The following is a 23,782-nucleotide window of genomic DNA, read 5'->3' on the forward strand; positions in this document are numbered from 1 at the left end:
CCGGGCCTTTCTCCTCTCCTGGCTGCTCCTCCTCCATCTCCTGTGCTCATTCCTCCTTCGCCCCCGATTTCTACATCTTGGAAGGGAACTGAACCCAATCTGTGGAGGCTTTCCTTTTCCTTGTCACAGCCTAGGTGATCACTCTGGCTAAAACCACTTACAGTGAATGCCTGTAAACCCGTGTTTCCACTTGTGTCCTCTCCCAAGCGCCAGTGTCGCCTCTGTAATTGCCACTCAGCATCTGTACCTGGATGTCCCAACAGTCACTCAAACGTAGCATGCTTGACACTGAGTTCCTTCTCTTCCTCCCTCACCTGGATCTCCTGTGGCCCAGGGGCCATCAGACTATGTAGAGATTGTAAGTCTTTTGGCTTTGAGTGCTAATTCTGTTCCTATTGCCCATTCTTTCCCTTTGTGTGTGTGTGTGTGTGCGTGTGTGTGTGTGTACACAAACTTTGAAAAATGCAGAAATTATTCTTAACTCCCAGCTGTTTTCCTAGAGAAAACTGCCTAGATTTGGCTCATGGGCCAGAGTTTGCCAGCCCTGTTGTACTCTATCTATGTAGAGGGCAACTCCTTTTCCAGTCTCGACTGTCTTGTTTATACAACACAAATGATCCATTAGCAACCCCCGTGTGTTCTCTCTTCAGCATGATGCAGAACTCTGCCATGTGTCAGCATCCTTGTGCATCCCTTTGTACAAGCTCCATCTTGCTGTAGCCTCCTAACTGCGGCCTCACTTACGCCTTTGTCTTCCTGGAGTCTGCTGTCAGTATAGCAGCCAGTGGTTTTGTTGAAGCACAGGTTGGACCACAACCCCCCTCTGTTCAGAGCCCTCTGTGTGTCTGCCCACATTCAGAGTACAGCCCAAACTGGTGTGATGATCTGTCCCATCCTCCCATCCTGCCCACCACCTCTTTTACCTCATCTCCTCCTTCACCCAACTCTCATCTCTCCAGACACGTTTCCTTCTGTTCTTCCAACCTGGCAGGTCCATGCCCCTCTCAGGGCATTTGCTTTGGCTCTTCCCTCTGCCAGGCATGTTCTTTTCCTCCTATGTTATTTATTTATTTATTTATTTGTATTCATGATAGAGTCCTTGCATGTGCATGTGAGAGGGAGAAAGAGAAGAGAGAAACGAGCATTCTCCACAGGGTCTGGTCGTGCTGTGGTCCTTTTTTCCCAGTCCTCCAGCCCATTAGATCCTGGGTGAGTTCCTGGCAGATTTCCAGTTGACCAGACCAGGTATTTGAACCACAGTTGCTATGTGGGTTCCAGCTTTTCTTACTGCTATGTCATGGAACCATTCCTCCTCATATAGTTTAATTCATGATAGAATGCATGTATGCACAAAAGAGAGAGAGAGACAGAAATACACAGAGGAGCACATTCCACAGGCTTTGTCACATCTTGATCCCTTTCCTCCAGTACTGCTGCCCACCAACATCCTGGACACTCATGTATGTGCCTACCTGGTGTCTTTTCAGACCAACCAGGCTAGGGACTCAAACCACAGTTAGCATGTGGCTTCCAGCTCTTCAGTCCAGTGCACTAATGACTATGTCACAGAGGCTGGGCCTGCCTCATATATTTTTAAAAAATTATTATTATTATTATTAATACATTCAATTGTATAAATAATCCACATCATTTAGTTTGCAAAGAGACTTTACTCAGCATGACATAGACTTCAGTCCAGCCCAGTCAAGAATACTACACATGTCATCAATAGGTAATAAATCATATCTGCATCCCACAAATGTTTTACCTCTCTATTTTATTTCCCCCAAATTTCCTTTCCTATACTCTTCCCCTCTCCCACTCTCCTTCCACTAACCCTCCCTCATATCTTAATGAATTCATGTCCTTCATGTCTTTACTGAAGAGGCCCTTTCTGAGTGAGCTCTTCCCTAGGCTCTGTCCCTATATAAGAATGACGCACCCTCACTGAGCAAGCTCCTTTGTGTCTTTATGCTTCTCTTCTTGGCTTATCTCATTCTCTCTCTCTCTCTCTCTCTCGTTGGCATAGTACAGGTCGAATATCCTTTATCTGAAATGCTTGAACCAGTGGTGTTTCAGGGTTCGGATTTTGGAATATTTGCATGTGCGTAATGAGATATCTTAGGGATAGAATCAAAGTACAAACATGAAATTCTTTTCTTTTCTATAAGCCTGTACATGGCCCAAAGTTAATTTTATACGCTACTTTTTCAGTGTGATCTGTCACGTGAAATTAGGTGTGGAATTTTCTACTTGCGTCATATTGGTGCTCAAAAAGTTTTCAGATTAGGGTTTTCAACCTGTATATAATTTTTTTTTAATTTTTTTTTTTTTGTCTCTGCTACAGAAACTCTCCTGTCAATTACTTCAGATTCTCTTCGATATTTCTTACTATGTCTCTTTAGACCCATCTTTCTCTAATGGACTACATAGTTTCTTTATTTGTGATTTTTTTTTCTGTGTCTTCCACTAAATCATAAGGTTCACAAGAAGGGATTTTTGATTTAGGACGTTAATTTTGTATCTTTGACATGTAGAATGGGGCCTGACTTGTAGTATGCACTCAATAAATTTTTGATGACTGAAAGAGTGAAGAATGTAAAGTGCTTTGCATAAAGTGGTTGGAATATAGTAGCACTTAAAAAGTGCCAATTATTTTCCCTATTTTGTCTCTCAGATAATTGTGTTAAATCAAATGCTAGTGAATTAGGTATTTTAAAATATGGTCAAGGAAGTCACTCTTAAATGAATCTTCCTGGATGTCTTTTAATGAAGTAAAGAGGAACTGAGTAATTACTCTCTCCTCTACCTGTGTGTAAATCTAATTTTCCATATTTATTGGCTTATTTAAAGTGATGTATTCCTATGTATGGCATTCTTATTTCCCAAAGGAGCTCATTACTTTACAGAGGATAGGTCATTCTGTTTTTGTTTTTGTTTTTATAAGAGAGATTTTTGCTATAGGGCGCATTCGCTAGCTGGAGAGTCAGAGAGACAGAAAGTGAGAAATCACCCCCCCCCCCAGTGGGGATGGCCATGCCATAACCCCTTCTTGTCCATTTTCCTCTCAGGATTTTGGGCTCACATACACATGTGCCCAATGTGAGTTTTAAGCCCCTCGATCTGGGACTTGAACTGCGGTTGACTGTGTGGGAGTCCAATGACATAACCATTATGCCATCCGCTAGTTCCAGGATAGGTCATTCTGGGTGAAAGTTTCAGTTTAAAAGTTTTCCAGTCAATATGGACAAAGAGAAATTGACCCATAAAGGGCTCAGTTGAACCCTCTGAACACATGTCAATGATGTGCAAGAATTCAATGTAAAAATTGTGTTGTAACATTATATTTCCCCCTTTTGACTTTAAAAAGGATCTTAATGAATTCATGTCCTTCATGTCTTTACTGAAGAGGCCCTTTCTGAGTGAGCTCTTCCCTAGGCTCTGTCCCTATTTAAGAACGAAGCACCCCCACTGAGCAAGCTCCTTTGTGTCTTTATGCTTCTCTTCTTGGCTTATCTCACTCTCTCTCTCTCTCTCTCTCTCGTTGGCATAGTACAGGTCGAATATCCTTTATCTGAAATGCTTGAACCAGTGGTGTTTCAGGGTTCGGATTTTGGAATATTTGCATGTGCGTAATGAGATATCTTAGGGATAGAATCAAAGTACAAACATGAAATTCTTTTCTTTTCTATAAGCCTGTACATGGCCCAAAGTTAATTTTATACGCTACTTTTTCAGTGTGATCTGTCACGTGAAATTAGGTGTGGAATTTTCTACTTGCGTCATATTGGTGCTCATAAAGTTTTCAGATTAGGGTTTTCAACCTGTATATAATTTTTTTTTAATTTTTTTTTTTTTGTCTCTGCTACAGAAACTCTCCTGTCAATTACTTCAGATTCTCTTCAGACCCATCTTTCTCTAATTGGCTTCATAGGTTCTTTATTTGTGATTTTTTTTTTCTGTGTCTTCCACTAAATCATAAGGTTCACAAGAAGGGATTTTTGATTTAGGACGTTAATTTTGTATCTTTGACATGTAGAATGGGGCCTGACTTGTAGTATGCACTCAATAAATTTTTGATGACTGAAAGAGTGAAGAATGTAAAGTGCTTTGCATAAAGTGGTTGGAATATAGTAGCACTTAAAAAGTGCCAATTATTTTCCCTATTTTGTCTCTCAGATAATTGTGTTAAATCAAATGCTAGTGAATTAGGTATTTTAAAATATGGTCAAGGAAGTCACTCTTAAATGAATCTTCCTGGATGTCTTTTAATGAAGTAAAGAGGAACTGAGTAATTACTCTCTCCTCTACCTGTGTGTAAATCTAATTTTCCATATTTATTGGCTTATTTAAAGTGATGTATTCCTATGTATGGCATTCTTATTTCCCAAAGGAGCTCATTACTTTACAGAGGATAGGTCATTCTGTTTTTGTTTTTGTTTTTATAAGAGAGATTTTTGCTATAGGGCGCATTCGCTAGCTGGAGAGTCAGAGAGACAGAAAGTGAGAAATCACCCCCCCCCCCAGTGGGGATGGCCATGCCATAACCCCTTCTTGTCCATTTTCCTCTCAGGATTTTGGGCTCACATACACATGTGCCCAATGTGAGTTTTAAGCCCCTCGATCTGGGACTCGAACTGCGGTTGACTGTGTGGGAGTCCAATGACATAACCATTATGCCATCTGCTAGTTCCAGGATAGGTCATTCTGGGTGAAAGTTTCAGTTTAAAAGTTTTCCAGTCAATATGGACAAAGAGAAATTGACCCATAAAGGGCTCAGTTGAACCCTCTGAACACATGTCAATGATGTGCAAGAATTCAATGTAAAAATTGTGTTGTAACATTATATTTCCCCCTTTTGACTTTAAAAAGGACCTAGCCCCAAGACATGTGTCTGGAGGTTTGGTGTAATGCTGCCCACCTGTGACAACTGAGGACAGTTAAATTGTCCAGAGCCTTTATGCTGTACAAGAAGACAGGAATTTTCTCAGCATCAAATAAACAGCTCTTCGAGGATCAGGATTCATTATTTCGGGCCTCCCCTTCCTCCCAAACCTATCTGCCCTCATACATTTGATTTAAGAAGTGTTAAGTTTTCTGGCAAACTTTACAAAGAGGAATTATCCAAACTTTAAGCACTCTTGTACTATGTAATAATTAGACAAGTGGAGAGTTGAGGATGGAAATTATGCTTGAGTAGAGGAAGCATCTTTTTTTCTTCCCTTCTTCAATTTATAATAAGATACCTCACTGAAATATTCTAGGAGATTTAAATAGGGAGTTGGATTTTTCCCTCCCTGCTCTGTCCTGTAAAACCAGAATCACTGTAAAGCATGGGTCTGCCTAGCCTATTATGGCCTTTCTTCTAACTCACATAGCACTTGCGGAGCAGGAAGTGCCTGAGCAGCCGGCCTGGTTGAGCCCACAGGTGAGCCTGGTCTGTGGGCAGCGTCCTGTGCCCCCGTCCTCCCTCCCACTCACCCTGGAACACAGGTTAAGGCAGGTGTGGGAGTGGGGCACCCAGAGGACACAGGAGGTTTCTGCGGCTTATCTCTGTGTTCTGGCTTCCAGGTCATTGGCAAGGCTGGGGGGGAGGGGCTGATTTTAAGGCCTAGAAGTCCCATTTTATAGGTGTACTGTGTTTGGGTCCGTATAAAGCTCTTTTCCTCAGGTTTTGGTAAACCACGAGATCCACTGAATAACTGAGCCCATCCTATAAATTAGAGAGCAGTTCTTTAGACCAAAGTACAGACTTAGCTCCTGAGTAGGCATGGCTGCTAACCTCACCAGGGTAGAGGGCTTTCAGTTGCAAATGCCAGGCATGCTGTCCTTGACTGGTCTAGCAGGTGCCATGTGCTTCCCCATTCTCCCAGCTCTGAACCACCTTCTATTTGTCCCCTCCCTCCCCTCCATTCCTCCTTGCCCATCCATTCCTCCTTGCCTCAGAACTGAGGTGCTGATTACAGAGAATCATCAGGCTGTAAGTCTGCCTTGCTCAAAGTTCAGCCTTTCAAGTATGGAGACTTCTTAAACTGCATTTCTATTGCTGCAGCTATTTCTGTTCCAATTTGCCATTGCACAGGCTCCTGCAGATGCTAGAATGTGAAGGTGCGTGCTCTGCAAAGCCCTGTTGCAAATGCACATTGTGCTTTGCACAGAGTGCCTGTCTCATGAGGCTCAGGCCACTTATGCAGGGCTATGTGGGCAGGCAATGAGGCCTCTGGGCCTCTGGTTGCAGGTTCAAGCCCCCTCCGGCCTGTACAGCCTTGAACACCCTTGAACATCCATTGTACACGCAGTGTTTGTCTTCTATGACTGCTATACCAAATTACTACAAATCTAGTGACTTAGAACAACACAACTGTATTGACACAGCTCTGGAGGTCGGCGTCTCAGTCAAGCATCAGCAGGGCTGCATTCTTGTAGGGGGAGTCTTTGGTTGTCCTTTGTAGCTTCTGGAGGCTATCTGTATCCTTTGACTTAAGCCCCCTTCCTTCATCAAAGCCAGCAGCATAATACTTTGCAATACCATCTGTTCCCACTTCTACTGTCCCACCTCCTTCTCTGACTCTGACCCTCCCGCCTGCCTGTAAGGACCCTGGTGATTTAACTGGGCCCACCTGGATAATCCCAGCTAGGCTCCCGACTCAGGGTCCTTAACCTGATCATATCTACAGCCTTCCCCTTTTATTTTACCACAAAACAGGTGGCAGTTATAGGTTTGGGGGACTAGGGCCTGGGTAATTTGTCAGGGGGTGGGAAGCGACATCATCAACGTAACAGTGCGGTTGTGGGAAGATTAACTGGGTTCACATGCCTGTTCTTCCGGAGGTCAGGGTTCTCACATTCCCAGCAGCTCTTAGGGATGCTGGGTAAGAATGGACATTTGGACGAATTAACCTCTCTCATCTAGGACTTCTCTCTAATGTTTTGCGATGAACGCACAATGTGTAGTTGTTGTTTAAAGAGTATCACTGTTGAAAAGGATGAAAGTCAGTTTTCTGAAAATGAAAAAAGGTAAAATCTGTTTTCTGAAAACAATTGAAAATTTACTTATGCAAAATATCACCTTTTTCAGTAAGACTGAATAAATAGTCATAAGGAGGCATTTTCACTTTTATGCCTCTAGATGTTATTACTAATAACAGTTTAAATTTATGGAAATTCTTTCTTTAAGTACTTTAGTGTTCCTTCAAGTTTGAGGTGCACATAAAGTTTGCTTTGGCAGAGATGATTTAATTTAACAAGCTGCCTTAAGTCAGAAGGAATTTTCCATTGCTGTTTCTATGTTCTGATGGAATCCAAATGCCAGAAGTTGAAGATGAGGGCTTAAAGTTTTCTACCATTCCATTCCCCGTTAGTTTTATGTAGAACTCTGTTTAAAGTAACTGAGCCAGCTGGTGGCATGGGGTTAAGGCAACTAGATTCCACATGGCCAACTGCATGCTTGGCGTCCTGGACCTGGTGGCCTGACAAACACACCAGGCCTACATGCATATATGCCCAAAATCCCAAGGAAGACATGGAGACAGGATTATGTGTGACCATGCCTCATGGGTGGTGATTTCTTGCTGTTTCTCTCCCTCTCTTCTGTGTCTTTCCAGCAAGCAAGACTTGACTCAGAATGACTCTTGACTATTTACAAAAGTTAAAGCCTGCCAGAGCGGAGAAGAAATTATTACCCCTTAGATTATTCATAAAAGTAGGCCACTCTCTCTCTTTGTGAAGAAGAGGGTCTAAGATGCCTGGTCAGAAAGCACAGCTGTAAGTCGGTATACAACTACAGCTAGTTAAGCTGGGGCTGTGTTTTAAGAGACAGTGAATTCTTTTGAACCTCAAGTTAGGGAAGCATTGCTATCATTTTATGGTTCTCTGTTGGAAGACCCATCTTCTGGATTGTGTGTCATAGCAACGAAACATCCCAGCCTCTCAGGGATGGAGTGAATGATCTGAAACTCTTTGCTGTTAGAGTACAGACAAAATTGAAAAACTAATCACAAAAATCTGGTCCCTTCCTGCAAATGTACCCACAGTCCTGTCACCTAACAAATGATACTTCTAAAATCTTTATGTTCATATGTAATGATTAGTTATGGTGAAAATATAAATACAATTCCTTAAACCAGAAAAATAATATTATATTGGCTTATTGGAAAAGTTATGACACACTTTAAAAAGTTAAGTTCCAGCAAGTAGGATAGTGGTTAAGGTGCTGGACTTCCATGTGTCTGGCAGCGGTTCAAGTCCCAGACCTGGTGACTTGAAACTCATGCTGGGCACATGTGCATCTGTGCCCAAAATCTCAGGAGGAGAATGGAAGAGAAGGGATTGCACCATGACCATCCCACTTGGGGGTTGAGTTCTTGCTTTCTGTCTCTCTGTCTCTTAATGTCTCTCTGGCGAGCACACACACCTTACAGCAAAAATCTCTTAAAAAAACAAGAGAGAGAAAATCATACAAAAATTACATCACGACTTTTCTGACAACTCAGTAATTATCCTTTATGGCCGTACAGTCCGTAAATGACAGGTCTAGGAGGTTGTGGGAATGTTGCATGAGGTGGTGGTCTGAGGTTTCGCTTTCTCTTGGACAATGGGATAGTTTCTTTCTTTCCCCCATTATGGTAATTTATGTGGCAGGAGACTCTTACATATAAGAATTAATTTCCTTCTTTTGAATTAATTCCCTAGGATGCATTTCCAAGAAAAGGGGGCCATTTTGTTTTGGTGGTTTTACTCATGCATTGCACTGCCTGTTTATTTTTCAAAAAATTGTACCAGAAATACAAAAGTATCCTGGAGAACTCTTTCACTGTTAATAGTTTATGTTTCTAAAAGAGCTCGGGTTTCTTAAATTTAATGGGTATCAGATCTTATGATCTTACTGTCGTTTTTATTTATGGGGGAGCTTCAAAAAGTTCGTGGAAAATAGAATTACTCTACAAATTTATTTTGGTGCAGAAAGTTTGGAAATCCATGCATAGTTTTTGTCACGATTTGTACTTCCCATTAACTTTTTTGAAAACCCCCTTATATTTGATAACATAAAATAGAATGGGTTTTTGAAGGTCAGATGAGCTAATGTCTGTAAAGCATTTGCAGTGTGGATCTATAGTGCTGCTTTTAAGTATCTGCTGCCATTGCAGCTCCTTTGATGGATTAAATCTCATTTTACTCTCTCTTGAGCGAACTGATGGTCCCACCCTTTTTGCCCGTTTGCTTTCTGGGGTCTTGATGTTTTACATTCACACATTCACTGGCTCATTCAGCAGTTGTACTTGAGCTCCTGGTCACAGTTGTCAGAGGATCATGTGACTTGCTAAAGCAGATAAGGGGCATTTATAGTGAGGCTGCTGGGGGCGTCTTTCAGAGACTGCAGGCTTCATGTTTATGATCACTTATTTCCAGTTCCCATCCCGAGCTGGCCTCCTCTTCCTTCCATCTCAGCCTAACCACACTTGCTCAGAGGTCTCTCTGACCACCTCCTTTGGCACCCCCTCTCAGCCCTCATCATCCACCACAGCCCCAGTTTGTGTCCCTCGTAGTGGGCTGTGATCTGTCATTGTTTTTGGTGTACTTGCTGGTGGTTCACTAGGTGACAAGCCCAGGAGGGCACAAGCTCACTCACTGTTCACGCCTGTCTCTGGGCCAGTGTGGTCCTGCACACAGTGGTTCCTGGTGAATGCTCGCTGGTGGAGAAGCACAGCTGGCCAGGGGACTGTACTCTTCACTCACCTTTGACCCTCTCTGCTCCCTCGACCTCGTTCTGATGTCCTGTCTTTGTCTGTCTGTCTGTCTCTCTCTCTCTCTTTTTTATTTTTTTATAGAGATTTTTGCTATAGGGCATGTGTACCTACTGGGAAGACAGAGAGAGGGAGAGAGACAGAAAGCAAGAAATCACCCCTCAAGGGGAGATGGGCAAGCTGCAGTCCCTTTTCTTACATTCTCCTCTTGGGATCTTGGGCATGCATGCACACATGTCCGGCATGAGTTTTCAGCTGCCAGGTCCGACACTTGAACCACAGTTGACTATGTGGGAGTCCAGCGTTATAAACATTACGCCGTCTGCTGGGGCCTGTCTCTGTCTCTCTTGCTTTGCTCTCGAGTCCTTCTAGCACTTTGTCCAATTTACCCATTTCATGCAGAATGAGAGCACTGCCCCCAACTGCTCGTAAGCTTCATGTGCTCACATCTGATTCCTGGCTCAGCCTGAGTCACTTGTCCTCTGTGGTCCACTCACCTGTGGCTGGAGTAGGGACCAGAGGGCAGAGCCAAACCCTGGCTCTTGCGGCGCCCCCTATGATTGAGTTGGTCACATGGGAGGATAGAAAAAGTGACTGAGCACTTCTGCTTGGGGCACCGCTCGAAGCTACTGCCACCTTACCTCCCCCTGCTGTCACTCCCAGGCACCTAGGATGGAATTAACAAGAACATACTACTGTCCCCAAAGTACTCAACTCTGTGAGGTACTAGAGGGACTGACCAGAATTAGTCGAACGCTGGGGCCTTGGACACTTTGGGTACAACAGTGACAGGACAAATGACCAAAGCAAAAAGAAAAAACTTTAGGCCGACACTGTGGCATTGTTGTTGGGGGAACTGGATCCTACGTGGACAGCTGTGAGGTCTAAAACCATGCCAGTGTGTGTGCATACCTCAAATCCTGATGAGATGGAGGAATAGAAGAAAAAAGAGTGACCATGCCCCACTGGGGGGTGTCTCCTCTTTCTGTCTCTGTCTCGCTCTGGTTGTAGAACCAGAGCTTACAGAAGGCCCTTCACTCCCATTTCCAGCAGCTTCTCTGGCCTCTGGTCAGAACAAGGGATAAAGGCCCTAGGACCCAGCATGCAGCTGCCTGGCACCTCTCTGAGCTCATGCACTGCTTCCTCGCCACTCCACAGACACAACGAACTCTCTCCACCTCCAGGCCTTTGCACCTGCTGTTCCCCAGCCCTGGGGTGCCCTCCTGCTCCGTCCACTCATCTCCCTTTGGCCTCATGCAAATGTCACTTTCTTTTTCTTTTTTAAGTGGCAGAGGCACATGTACTGTCTGTCTGTCTCTTTTTTTTTAATAGAGATTTTTGCTATAGGGCATGTGTACCTACTGGGAGAGAGAGATAAAGCTTAAGCTTCACCTTAATTTTACAAACAGACCCCTACTCTGTTTGCATTCTTTTTGTTTTAGGCCAGTGTAATGAGAGCTGAATCTGTGATTTGTCTCGGCAGGTGTCAAGGAGGTAAAGGCAATAGGCTTTGGGGCCTCCTGCAGACCTCCTGCACGGCTACAGCAGGGTGCACCTGCTGGGCTCACCTGCACAACTTAGACTTCCCTCTTAGTGGCGCTTGTAGGATCCATGACCGAGCCCATCCTTGTGGCAGGCAGAGGCCCCATTTTTTTTAATGGGGTCTTGGAGTGTCCGAAAAGAGAAACTGGGGTCTTGAGGCAAGCTAGATAGAGCCAGAAGGAGAACATACTCCTGCCACCCTTCTTGTGGCCGTCGGCAGGCGCAGGGCCAGCCCGTGTGTGAGTGGCACAGACTCTCTGCTTGGGGGCATCGTGTGGATCCTTATATGGCTGTGACTGGCCTGTCTCTGGGCCAGTGTGGTCCTGCACACAGTGGTTCCTGGTGAATGCTCGCTGGTGGAGAAGCACAGCTGGCCAGGGGACTGTACTCTTCACTCACCTTTGACCCTCTCTGCTCCCTCGACCTCGTTCTGATGTCCTGTCTTTGTCTGTCTGTCTGTCTCTCTCTCTCTCTTTTTTATTTTTTTATAGAGATTTTTGCTATAGGGCATGTGTACCTACTGGGAAGACAGAGAGAGGGAGAGAGACAGAAAGCAAGAAATCACCCCTCAAGGGGAGATGGGCAAGCTGCAGTCCCTTTTCTTACATTCTCCTCTTGGGATCTTGGGCATGCATGCACACATGTCCGGCATGAGTTTTCAGCTGCCAGGTCCGACACTTGAACCACAGTTGACTATGTGGGAGTCCAGCGTTATAAACATTACGCCGTCTGCTGGGGCCTGTCTCTGTCTCTCTTGCTTTGCTCTCGAGTCCTTCTAGCACTTTGTCCAATTTACCCATTTCATGCAGAATGAGAGCACTGCCCCCAACTGCTCGTAAGCTTCATGTGCTCACATCTGATTCCTGGCTCAGCCTGAGTCACTTGTCCTCTGTGGTCCACTCACCTGTGGCTGGAGTAGGGACCAGAGGGCAGAGCCAAACCCTGGCTCTTGCGGCGCCCCCTATGATTGAGTTGGTCACATGGGAGGATAGAAAAAGTGACTGAGCACTTCTGCTTGGGGCACCGCTCGAAGCTACTGCCACCTTACCTCCCCCTGCTGTCACTCCCAGGCACCTAGGATGGAATTAACAAGAACATACTACTGTCCCCAAAGTACTCAACTCTGTGAGGTACTAGAGGGACTGACCAGAATTAGTCGAATGCTGGGGCCTTGGACACTTTGGGTACAACAGTGACAGGACAAATGACCAAAGCAAAAAGAAAAAACTTTAGGCCGACACTGTGGCATTGTTGTTGGGGGAACTGGATCCTACGTGGACAGCTGTGAGGTCTAAAACCATGCCAGTGTGTGTGCATACCTCAAATCCTGATGAGATGGAGGAATAGAAGAAAAAAGAGTGACCATGCCCCACTGGGGGGTGTCTCCTCTTTCTGTCTCTGTCTCGCTCTGGTTGTAGAACCAGAGCTTACAGAAGGCCCTTCACTCCCATTTCCAGCAGCTTCTCTGGCCTCTGGTCAGAACAAGGGATAAAGGCCCTAGGACCCAGCATGCAGCTGCCTGGCACCTCTCTGAGCTCATGCACTGCTTCCTCGCCACTCCACAGACACAACGAACTCTCTCCACCTCCAGGCCTTTGCACCTGCTGTTCCCCAGCCCTGGGGTGCCCTCCTGCTCCGTCCACTCATCTCCCTTTGGCCTCATGCAAATGTCACTTTCTTTTTCTTTTTTAAGTGGCAGAGGCACATGTACTGTCTGTCTGTCTCTTTTTTTTTAATAGAGATTTTTGCTATAGGGCATGTGTACCTACTGGGAGAGAGAGATAAAGCTTAAGCTTCACCTTAATTTTACAAACAGACCCCTACTCTGTTTGCATTCTTTTTGTTTTAGGCCAGTGTAATGAGAGCTGAATCTGTGATTTGTCTCGGCAGGTGTCAAGGAGGTAAAGGCAATAGGCTTTGGGGCCTCCTGCAGACCTCCTGCACGGCTACAGCAGGGTGCACCTGCTGGGCTCACCTGCACAACTTAGACTTCCCTCTTAGTGGCGCTTGTAGGATCCATGACCGAGCCCATCCTTGTGGCAGGCAGAGGCCCCATTTTTTTTAATGGGGTCTTGGAGTGTCCGAAAAGAGAAACTGGGGTCTTGAGGCAAGCTAGATAGAGCCAGAAGGAGAACATACTCCTGCCACCCTTCTTGTGGCCGTCGGCAGGCGCAGGGCCAGCCCGTGTGTGAGTGGCACAGACTCTCTGCTTGGGGGCATCGTGTGGATCCTTATATGGCTGTGACTGGGGGCTTTGGAGTCAATAGACCAGTCCACTGACTACTCTGTGGCCTGGAAGCTGCTCAGATTTCTAGTCCCAGTTCCTGTCCATGAAAGGGCAGTGCCACCTGCCTCCCAGGCTCTGAGGGCATAGTGCTTGGCGCCCAGTGGTCCTGCCAAGTGTCTTGTGTGGAAAATGAATTAACGTTTAAAATTCAACCTCTTGGGACCAGCAGGTAGCGTAGTGCTTATGTCATTCAACTCCACATGGCAGACCATGGTTCAAGTCTCTGACCTGGTGACTTCAAAATCATGTAAGGAGTGTGTATGTGTGTGTGTGTGTGTGTGTGTGTGTGTGTCCAAGATCCCAGGAGAAGAATGGAGGAGAAGGGACTGCTGTGTGGCCATCCCCCCAGGGGGTGATTTTTCGCTATTTCTCTCTTTGTCTTCCTGGCAAGTGCACATGCCATATGGCAAAAACCTCATTTAAAAAAAAAATCACCCTCTTTTTCTTCTTTGTAATTGTTCTTTCTTGTCCTGGATTGTTATGTGATTCACAGCCACATACAGCCATTTGGTGTTCCTCTGCCAGCCCTCTGTGGTCCGTCAAAGCTCCAGTAAATAATCGCTTTTCCAGTCCACTCTCCTGCAAGTCTCAGGAGCCTTTGGTTAGAAAATAACTCTGTAGTCTCACAGCGTTGCTCTTTTATGATGAGTCACGGATCTGCATTCCTTTATTTTAATTAGGCAGCAAAGATTATGTCAAGTGCTCCCCGGCCGGTTTGATAGGGGCTGTCAGTGGTTGCTGAAAACATGGCAGAGCGTGTTGCCAAGGCTCTGATGCCTCTGGGAGGGCTCGGCTTCAGGAGCCGCCTTCCTTCCCTGTCTCAGGAAGGCTGTCCTGGTCTCACGAGACGATTCCATTTGTTCATTTCAGGGATTCTGTTTAGCATTTAACCTTTTACTCTTTGATCTGCAAGTTTGATAATCAGTGACAAAATGTTTTTCAACTCGGAGAATGGTGCTACCGCTTTCCTCCCCTACTAGGGCTGGAGGAACCCAAATGCAATTCAACGCTGGCTGCCTGTCCTCGTGGGGAGGTGTTTATGTGAGTCGTGGGTCGCTGGGGAAGTGTGTGAGCTAAGGTTATACCAAAGATGTGTAGTAATCTGTGCTCTTAGCTTTCAAAACAGGTGATACTGGATTGAAGAAAAAGTTCTAATTGCTCTCTAACTATAACTCATGTGTCTTACAAGTGAAAAGTGTCCCAACTTTGGACTTACGGAATTGGTAAAATCTAGACTTTGGGGTTTATTCCGCCGGAATGTAAGCAGAGCTGTAGGGTTAATGTGTCCCTTGGCTGCTCCCGTCAGGAGTGTTGTTCACGTCAGGTGCACAGTTTCCTGTCTGCATCCTGCTCGGCTCGGTTTCTGTGTTCAGTGTAGGTTTGCTCTCAAGCACGAGGGATGCCAGGAGCAGTGAGACTGTCCCTGCCCATGGGCGCAGAGGGCAGCCCCTGGCTTGTGCACATTAGTCACAAAACCGTAGAATCTGGGATGGACTGAAGCACAGGGACAGCTTAGAGGGGACATGCAGAGCTGGTTCTTAGTCCAGTTACCAGAGAGATCGTTCCACTTGAGTTCCAAATTAAAGTGAAGAATAGCCAGGCTGAAAGCAGTGCCTCCCAGGCATGGATGATGTTAGCAAAGGCTCAGGTATGAGATGGCAAAAGGGAGGTAGAAAGGTCTGAAAACTCACTGAATTTCGTGTTGCCGTGAGCCCAATGCAGAGGGGACAGACACAGGAGGAAGTCAGAGAGAGGTGTGGTGGGGTGCATCAGTCTGATTCTGGAGGCCTTAGGCACCGTGTCTGGAATGGGGACTTCGTTGTGTAGTCGGGGGTGTCTGGTGGTTGTGCAGGTAGAGCTGTGGGATGGTACAGGCTGTAGATCAGATGGAGGATGGAGCATCGAGACATATGTGGATGTGTGGGTGAGATCTAGGTCGGTGGATGGATGGATGGATGGGTGCTGGGTAGCTGGCTGTCTGTGGGGGGGTTCATGAAGGCAAGGAAACCATTTAGAGGCTTTTGCAGTTGTCCCGGAACGATGTGAGGAGGACCTAAATGAGTGTGAAGGTATTAGAAACAGGAACAGACAGACATGAGAAAGTTTAAAAAGTGAAATCAGGAGCCGAAAAAATGAGGCAAGTGAAAGCGAGGGCCAGAAAGATGTTGAGGAAGGCCACCAGGTGTCTGACTTAGTGGTCAGGTGGGGGTAAACTGGGAAGGCTGGAGGTCGGGCCCGTTTGCTGAGGAAGGTGGTGAATCTGGCTGAGGTCACCGGGACAGCCAAGTAGCTGGTCCAGCAGAGTTGGGTCCTCTCCAGTTGAGGAAAAAGATCAGAGTAGGAGGTGCATGCGCGTTTGGGCATCAAAGGCCTACACGTGCTGGTGGGGGACAGTTACATGCAAAGACACGCAGGGACTGAGGTGAATCGAGTGTGGGCCAGGGCGTCGGCAGCATATGTGTGTGGAAGGTCATGGACAGGAGGCAATACCTCACACATCCTTAGAATGGACAGTAGGAGAGACGAGCCAGTAAGGGACGGGGTAGCCTAGCAGGGACTGTTGGCAGAATCAAGGGCAGTAGAGTCGCTCCGTGATAGGCGGTCGGACTCCCCACCGGCTCAGCGTTGCAGACCTCATGGGTGACCTAGGTGGGAACAGCTTTCGAGGGGAGCTGACGGAGAGTAAAGGGAGGAGAGAATAGAGGCCACAGCTGGAGGCAGTGCTTGGCCCCAGCTTGGCTGAGATGGGAATGTGCGAGAGCTTTCCAGAGGGGCCTGAGTTTCTGGGAGGCTCACGGCCGTGGGTGTGGAAGTGGCTCCCTGTAGGGCTTATTCCATTAGCAGCTGCTTGGTGAACAATCTCCTGCTATGAGAAGTAGGTCATGTTTACATCCAGTTGCACATGTTTGTATTATTGCAAGCTGAGGTTTTATTTACGCTCATCGGGGAAAAATGAAGTGTGTCCCATATATCCATTAATTTGTTTTACATGTGAGTCTGTTCACCCTATTATTGAATGTTTAAATATTACCCAAACATTAATCTTTAGAGAGCATTGTTTTACATTTCTCTAGTTTTCTTTTTAGGATTCTCTAAAAAAATGCTTTTTATACTCCTTGCAGAGCTAGGAGCTCTACAGTACAGATCATGCCCACTCGCTGAACATCATCCTGCAGGTCCGTCTGACTGATCACAGCTGATCCTTAGTGAGATGGTCCAGGCCCTTGGTGTTCTGGGCTGGCAACCACTCCAGTTGGTTCTTGACTGTCTCCAGGTGCTGGAAGGAAGATGCAGTCTCCTGATGGTCCATTCCTCTGTGCTCTCACCCTCCGTGCTAGGCAGCTGGGCACTGCTGTTCCTTTCCTCAGGAGCCCGCAGGGACATTGCTGCTCATAGCCCGCAGGTGCAGCTCTGCGTTCCCACCTGCTGAGAACTGAGCACACTGCTTTGTGGTTGTACACGTACATAGAGTTCCCTTCCAAGATCCCGCACCTTCCCCACAGGGACGTCTTCGTGTACCTGTTGCATGTCCGGCAGTCAGTCACACACGGGAGCTGCCGGCCTGGTGCTCACCTTGTCCTCCGCTTCTTTCCAGGGAAGCAGTTCAAGTGCACGGTGTGTGACTACACGGCGGCCCAGAAGCCACAGCTGCTGCGGCACATGGAGCAGCATGCCTCCTTCAAGGTGAGAGGGCTTGGAGGGGATGCTCGTTGGGCAGCAGGCTCGCCATGGACACAAAAACTAGGCGGCCTGTGTCTGTGGTGTCACCTTCACTTTGGGCCCCTCAGTGGGGCACAGGAGCTAGAGTGGTGCAGTTGGCCACACTGTGTGGTGTAGTGTTTCCTGTGTTTTGGAAACCAGCCGAAGGACCAGCAGGACAAGAGGTAGACAGGAGGGGTGCACTGCCATGAAAATGCCCGAGGGGTATGGACAGCTGAGCGCAGGCAGTAGGGACGTGGATTCGTGCTTTCTGAACCTGGATTATCTCAGGTGAGTCGCCTGATAAACCAGGTGTGACGGAGCCCTCCCGGCAGGCGTTAAAGAACTGGGGATGGTGCCAGGAGAGCCCAGGATGCTGTAGGAGTTCAGGGATGGTGGCCCATTGGAGTCATCCTCTTCTTTTTCGTTTACATGTATCTTTCTTTCCTGTGTGTCTGTGTATGTGTGTGCGGGAGAGAGAGACAGGGAGCCTGGCAGGGTCCTGCCACGCTCTTCTACCACCCCATCCCTCAAGCCGACCAGGATCAGGGGTGTGCCTGGGTGTTCAGGTCGGCCTGGTGTCCGAACCTGCACCTCCCCACGTGGCCCCAGCAACGTGAAGCAGCTCCCTCTGCCCATGCGGGCGTGGCTGGGCCAGCTTTCTGCAGTCTTTTAATACCATAATTGATGGTTTGTAATGTAGGTGGTAATATCCACTTAGCCTCGCCCCTGCCGCAGTGATTGACAGCGAGAGCTGTGATCTAGTCACCTGTTCAATAAAACATTCTGCTCAGCACTTGGGGCACCTTGACCCTAAAATTGAAGCTGCTGCTAATGCGGGCGGGTACACAGGAATGAAATCATCCAATTTGCAAACACTGCTCTGTGATGTTTTTTGCAGTTGCATCCACTGCTTAGTCGCGTAGAGCCCTAGAAGGTGGGGGACTGTGGTAGCCACACTCACACCTGCACTTACTGAACATAGTTGATGTGCTGACACGGTGCTAGGAGCTTCCTGTCCTTCAGCCCTAGGTCACAGATCTCCCTCCCGTCTCTCACCTATTCTTTTTTTCCCTACCATGCCCATAGCTATAGATTTCAGTCACCTTTATAAGACTGGCTAACCTGTCTTCACCACTCCTGAGGTGATGGGGCCTGTCCCTCTCGGCCAGCTCATCTCTGCTCAGGACAGCCTTTGAGAGAGATGGGGAGGCCTTGTGACTTCGGTAGTTGAAGAAGCTCAGTGACTCAAGATAAAGGCTTATTGCTCTCAAAACCCAGGGAGTGCAGGAGCCGGAACCTGGACGCACCCTCTCGCTGCTAGTCTCATACTGTTCTCACTACACCCCCCTAACTACTCGTGGGCAGAAAGGGAGAAACTGAGACACATTAAGGATGCTTTGACCTGTTGCGTATGTAGCTGTTTTTAATGTCTAGACTGAGTGTGGGCCCTCCTTAGGTAGGGCCCATGTGTGGCCTGGTGGGATTGTCATGGCGTCTGGATTGAGGAGGGTCTTCAGTGTTGTGCAGGTGTTGCACATAATTAAAATTAAGGGCATTATTTCACATAGATGTGTTTCTTTGGGAGACTCTGGGTTTTCTTAGACTAGTGCAGTTATCGTGTTAGAGTGTGGGGAGCTAAGGCAACCACATTTTACGGGTGAGAAGCTTAGCTCCAGTGAGGTTCAGTATTTGCCTGACTGTCCATACCTGTTAGTAGACTTAGCATTCATCCCTTAGGGTTTAGTGTGAAAACGTTTTCTTTCCTAATCAGGCACAGCTGAAACTGTCTTTCTACCCTGAAGCCCCATTGTTTTCTTTCGAAGTTGTGCACTATGGTTCAGCGGCAGGGGAAATGGCTGGAGATGGTCTCAGCTCAGGAGTGACTCATGCATGTAGTCATCCACTGCTTCTTTTTACTAAGTCTTTCTTTTTTACTAAGATTAGATCTCAAAATTCTCAGGCAGGTACTATTGGGTTGCTGGAAAAGTCACGATACAACTTTGCATAGAAAAATTACATCATGACTTTTCCAACAACCCGATATTAATGTATTGCAATTCACTTGCAAGATAAATCCCGTTTGCTTTTATAGATCGAGCTATATAATTTATAATGCATATAATAATTTGTGTCAGGAAACACTGTGATAAGGGCAAATTCCTGTGTTGCCTTTTTAAATGACATGCTATTTGTATATTTATTTTCAAAATAAAATAGGTGTTCCCTAAGATTTGGAAGATGCTCATGGTTCCCTTTCCTTGTGGGATTACTTATTTGTTGTTTACAGTGAGGTCATACTGTGAATGGAGACTTTTGTTGATGGAGATTAGAACACCTGCCTTCCCACAGTCAAGCCCCACTGGAGAAGGGGCCTAGCTGAGTGGCACACAGTTTGCTGAGTTAGAGTCTCCCAAAGGCAGGGCTAGAGAGTGCACGTGCAGTGACAAGTACCCTCTTTCATGAGCACGTCGTGGTCATTTTTCCACTTCATGAAAATGTATTTATGAACTATTTTCGATGGCTGCTTCAGGATGAATAGCTTAGTCTAATTAACACTGTGCTTTAGTCGGATGGTTTGGTCATTCCCAGTTTTTGCTTATTTTAAGTAACCCTACCATGGACTTCTTCATGCCAGAAGCATTTCTTTTTCTTTTTTGGGGGAGGTTTTTGCTATAGGGCATGCGCTCGCCAGAAAGAGAGAGACAGAGATAGAAAGTGAGAAATCACCCCCCCCCGGAGGGGGATGGCCACACCGCAATCCCTTCTCCATTCTCCTCTCAGGATCTTGGGCATGCATGTACACGAACCTGGTGTGAGTTTAAGCCACCAGGTCTAGGACTCGAACCGCGGTTGGCTACATAGGAGTCCAGTGACATAGCCATTATGCTAACTGCTGGTCCCCATGCCAGAAGCATTTCTGTCATCCTAAAATCTGAAGGACTATAAACCACTGGGCGAAGCCCCTCAATGCCCTGGAAATTCACCCGTAGTGAAGATGCTGTAGGGATGACTTTCAGGTGCAAATAAATGTCTTCCCTAGGATGGAGGTGACACATGCAGCCTTCAAGAGGGGCCAAAGAGAGAGGTGGACAAGAGGAACTGCTGCTGAGCCAGGAGTCTCTCATCAAAAACAGGCACATTCCTTTCTTTGAGCTGCTCAGCTTGTCTTCTCAAATAAGCCCATGTGGTTACGCGAAGCAGCGTGTCAGCTAGGCAGGAAGCTCCTGTGAGGCGCGCTCTGTTTTAGGCTCAGGTGGACCTTGTTTGTAGTGTCCTCAGAGAAAGGGCTGGCTTGTTTAGTGGCAGTCTCCTTGTACATGAATCAAAAGTGACCATTTGTTTGGAGCCGGGTGGCGACCCAGTGGTGACAATACTAGACCCACGTGGAAGAGGCCCTGCGTCACATGCCCTGACCTCCCTGAGCGTTCCTGACATGTGATTTTGCCTGTGATCTCGGCTGCTAAGATGGGATGAGTTGGCGTATGGTGACCCTGTAGGGGGTTACCCACCTTTTCTTTCTCTCATGGAAGAAATAAATCAATAAATTTAACAAACTTTTAAAAAGTTACTACCATTAAATAAAGTTTTATCTTTTGACTTTAAAGAGATACTCATTTAAAGAGGATGCTTTTAGTTTTGCTAGCCTTGTGTGTGTGTATATATATATATATATATAAATATAAAACATACTAAGTTTGAGGTGTAATTATATGTTCAATTCACTGAGATTCATACACACCGTGGCATTGGATTATTATAATTACCGATTCTGAAAAAAAGTCATTGCACTGTTTCCTTTCCTGCGAGACACAGAGTTTGGGGTGGGTCGTGCCGGTGTGGGGTGGGGAGTGCTGGGAAGAAAAGCAGAGGAAAACCGAGTTGGGGCTTGTATTACAGGCCGCTCAAAACTGGCTCCTCAGACCCACCATTTTAATGACTTGGGGTTGCTCTGCTTTCGTCCCCATGTTGCTTGCTGGCTAGATTGTTTAGCTTCATTCATTCTTGGAAATTATGGTAGGTTTCTTAGTGTATTTGCTAGGTATTAAAATCTGACAGTGGTATTTTAAGATAATACTTTTAAAAACTCAAGAAAAAAATCAACTGGACAGCTGGAATTAATTTTATTTTCAGATGATGCTGGCTTTTTAATATTTGTCTTCCTCTTATGAATGGTTCCCTCATATTAAAACTAAACTGCTACCAATAGCCCGACTGAAATGTAAGCAAAGGATGTAAGAACAGGTCTCAGAGAAAGGAATAGCCCTTGAGTATAAGATGATAATAATAATAAGGAGTAAAACACATGAGACACTGTTTCTCATTTATCATGCTGGTGAACTCTCAGCAGTTGGCTAGCATACTCCACCGTGAGGCTGAGGAAACACCTCCTTCGTTCCTGGAGGGTGTAAGTGGCCACTCCCCACTGGAGGTCAACTTGACAGCCTTTGTCAAAACTGCAAGTGCATTGACTCTTTGACCCAGCATTGCCACTTGTAAGAATTTATCCTACAGATATTCCTACAGATGTATGAAATGATGACAGTACAGGGTTACTAATTACAAAAAACAGAAATGGTTATGAATAGGGCAAGGGCCAAGTGGACAACAGACTTCTCTGTAGCTACAAAACACTCCATTTACCTCTCTAAAAAGTTTTTTGTTTTTTATTTTATTTATTTTTGTTTGTTTGTTTTTTTAAATTTTGGGCCAGCAGTTGGCGTGGTGGTTAGGACACTGGACTCCCATGTGGCAGAATGTGGTTCAAGACCCAGACCCAGCAACTTCAGAGTCATGCTGGGTGTGTGTGTGTGCACGCACACATGCGTGTGCACATGACCAAAATCCTGAGAGGAGAAAGGATTGTTGTGTGGCCATGCCCCCTAGAGGGTGATTTCTTGCTTTCCCTCTCACTGTCTCTGGTGAGCACACACACCCTATGGCAAAAACCTGAAAAACAAAACAAAACAAAACAAAAACCCAAACGTTATTTAAGATATATGACTAAGGGCAAAAAGGAAAATTTTAAAAGGGCAACATGTATTTGTATTTACTGATGTTTGCAAATTAAACAAAGGAACCCCACCTGTTGGGGGTTGGGGTTGGCATTGAGTAGGTGGAAGGACAGGGCTGGGAGTTAGACTTTTCCCTGTGCATGTTTTTTAAATCATGTGATTTAAATTTTTTTTTTTTTTTTAAGAGAGATTCTTGCTATAAGGTGCATGCTTTCACTGGAGAGACAGAGACAGGGAGACAGAAAGCAAGAAATCACCCCTCAGCGGGGATGGCCACTCCACAATCCCTTCTCCTTTAGTCTCCTCCAAGGATTTTTTGGCACACTGGCACATGCACCCAGGCATAAGTTTTAAGCTGCTTGGTCCGGGACTCAAACTGTGGTTGACTACATGGGAGTCCAGGGATGTAACCATTATGTCAACTGCTGGTCCCATGATTTGAATTATTTACCCATTTAATAAGTAAAAAGCAGCAACATTATAACTAAAAGTGATATTCTAGACATTGTCCAGAGTTAAAGCACAATGTACACATTTCTCACTTTTAACATCGCCCTTTGAAAGTAGTGAGAAATTGCTTTTTGGAATATCATTGGGATTCTACTTGGCATTTGAAAATCTCTGAGAGCAATGAGGTCTTGTATAGAAAAGCACAGGATTTAGAACCAGACGGATGATTCATTCTCAGCTACGTAACTTTCAAACTGTTTTTAAACTTCTTTATACAGATTTTTATTACCTGCAAAGCAGTAGCACAGGGGTACCATGTGATGCTCTACGCAGCAGTGCCACACAGGAAGGTTCCCAGTTCAAGTCCAGAGACCTCCCTGAGTGCTCTGGGTAGGCATTTGCACGTGATCCAGGACCGACAGAAGTGGGGGTGGATTGCGGTACCCGTCTCTCTGGGTCCCTGTCTCTGTTCACTCATGGAAGACACAAATAAGTGAACTTTTAAAAATGCTGATTGTGGAGATACTAAAAGCAATATCACTTTGATTAGTGGGCATGGTACATGGGTGCTCGAAGGTGATGAAAACATGTTGACTTTTTTCTCCCTTGCCTCTTTTTTAAGAGAGATTTTTGCTGTAGGACACATATACTCACTGGAGACACAGAGAGAGACACAGAGGGAGAAGATGAGAAACCATCCTGGGGGGATGGCCACACCACAATCCCTTCTCCTCCATTCTCTTCTTGGGATATTGGTCATGCATGCACACGCGCCTGGTGTGAGTTCCACGCTGTCAGGTCTGGGACTTCGACTGTGATGCACCATGTGGGTGTCCAGCGCCTTAACCACCACGTCTGCCCCACACCCCTTGAAAATGACTCAAGGTCTCAGAAGAAATGAGTACGGCATATAAAACATCCCGCTCATGGCTTACATTCTTTTGGTGATTAAATTATGTTTATGAATTATTCACTTTCAATATTTTTCCAGGTATTTTCCTTTTCCTACATTTTTAGATGCTGATGTGGTTTTACTTTCTTGTTTA

At 46.0% G+C, this 23,782-nt stretch overlaps 1 protein-coding gene across 1 annotated transcript in view; it reads left to right on the plus strand.

The window, feature by feature from the left end:
• Nucleotides 1–23,782, plus strand: part of ZFAT (zinc finger and AT-hook domain containing) — a 217,737-nt gene that overhangs the window by 114,583 nt on the left and 79,372 nt on the right. The window contains exon 11 of the mRNA XM_006155514.3: nt 17,168–17,256. Coding sequence (XP_006155576.1) covers nt 17,168–17,256 — 89 coding nt within the window. The remainder of the gene's footprint in view (nt 1–17,167; nt 17,257–23,782) is intronic.

The sequence above is a fragment of the Tupaia chinensis genome, unplaced genomic scaffold (assembly GCF_000334495.1).
Source record: "Tupaia chinensis unplaced genomic scaffold, TupChi_1.0 Scaffold000459_1, whole genome shotgun sequence".
Lineage (NCBI taxonomy): Eukaryota > Metazoa > Chordata > Mammalia > Scandentia > Tupaiidae > Tupaia > Tupaia belangeri.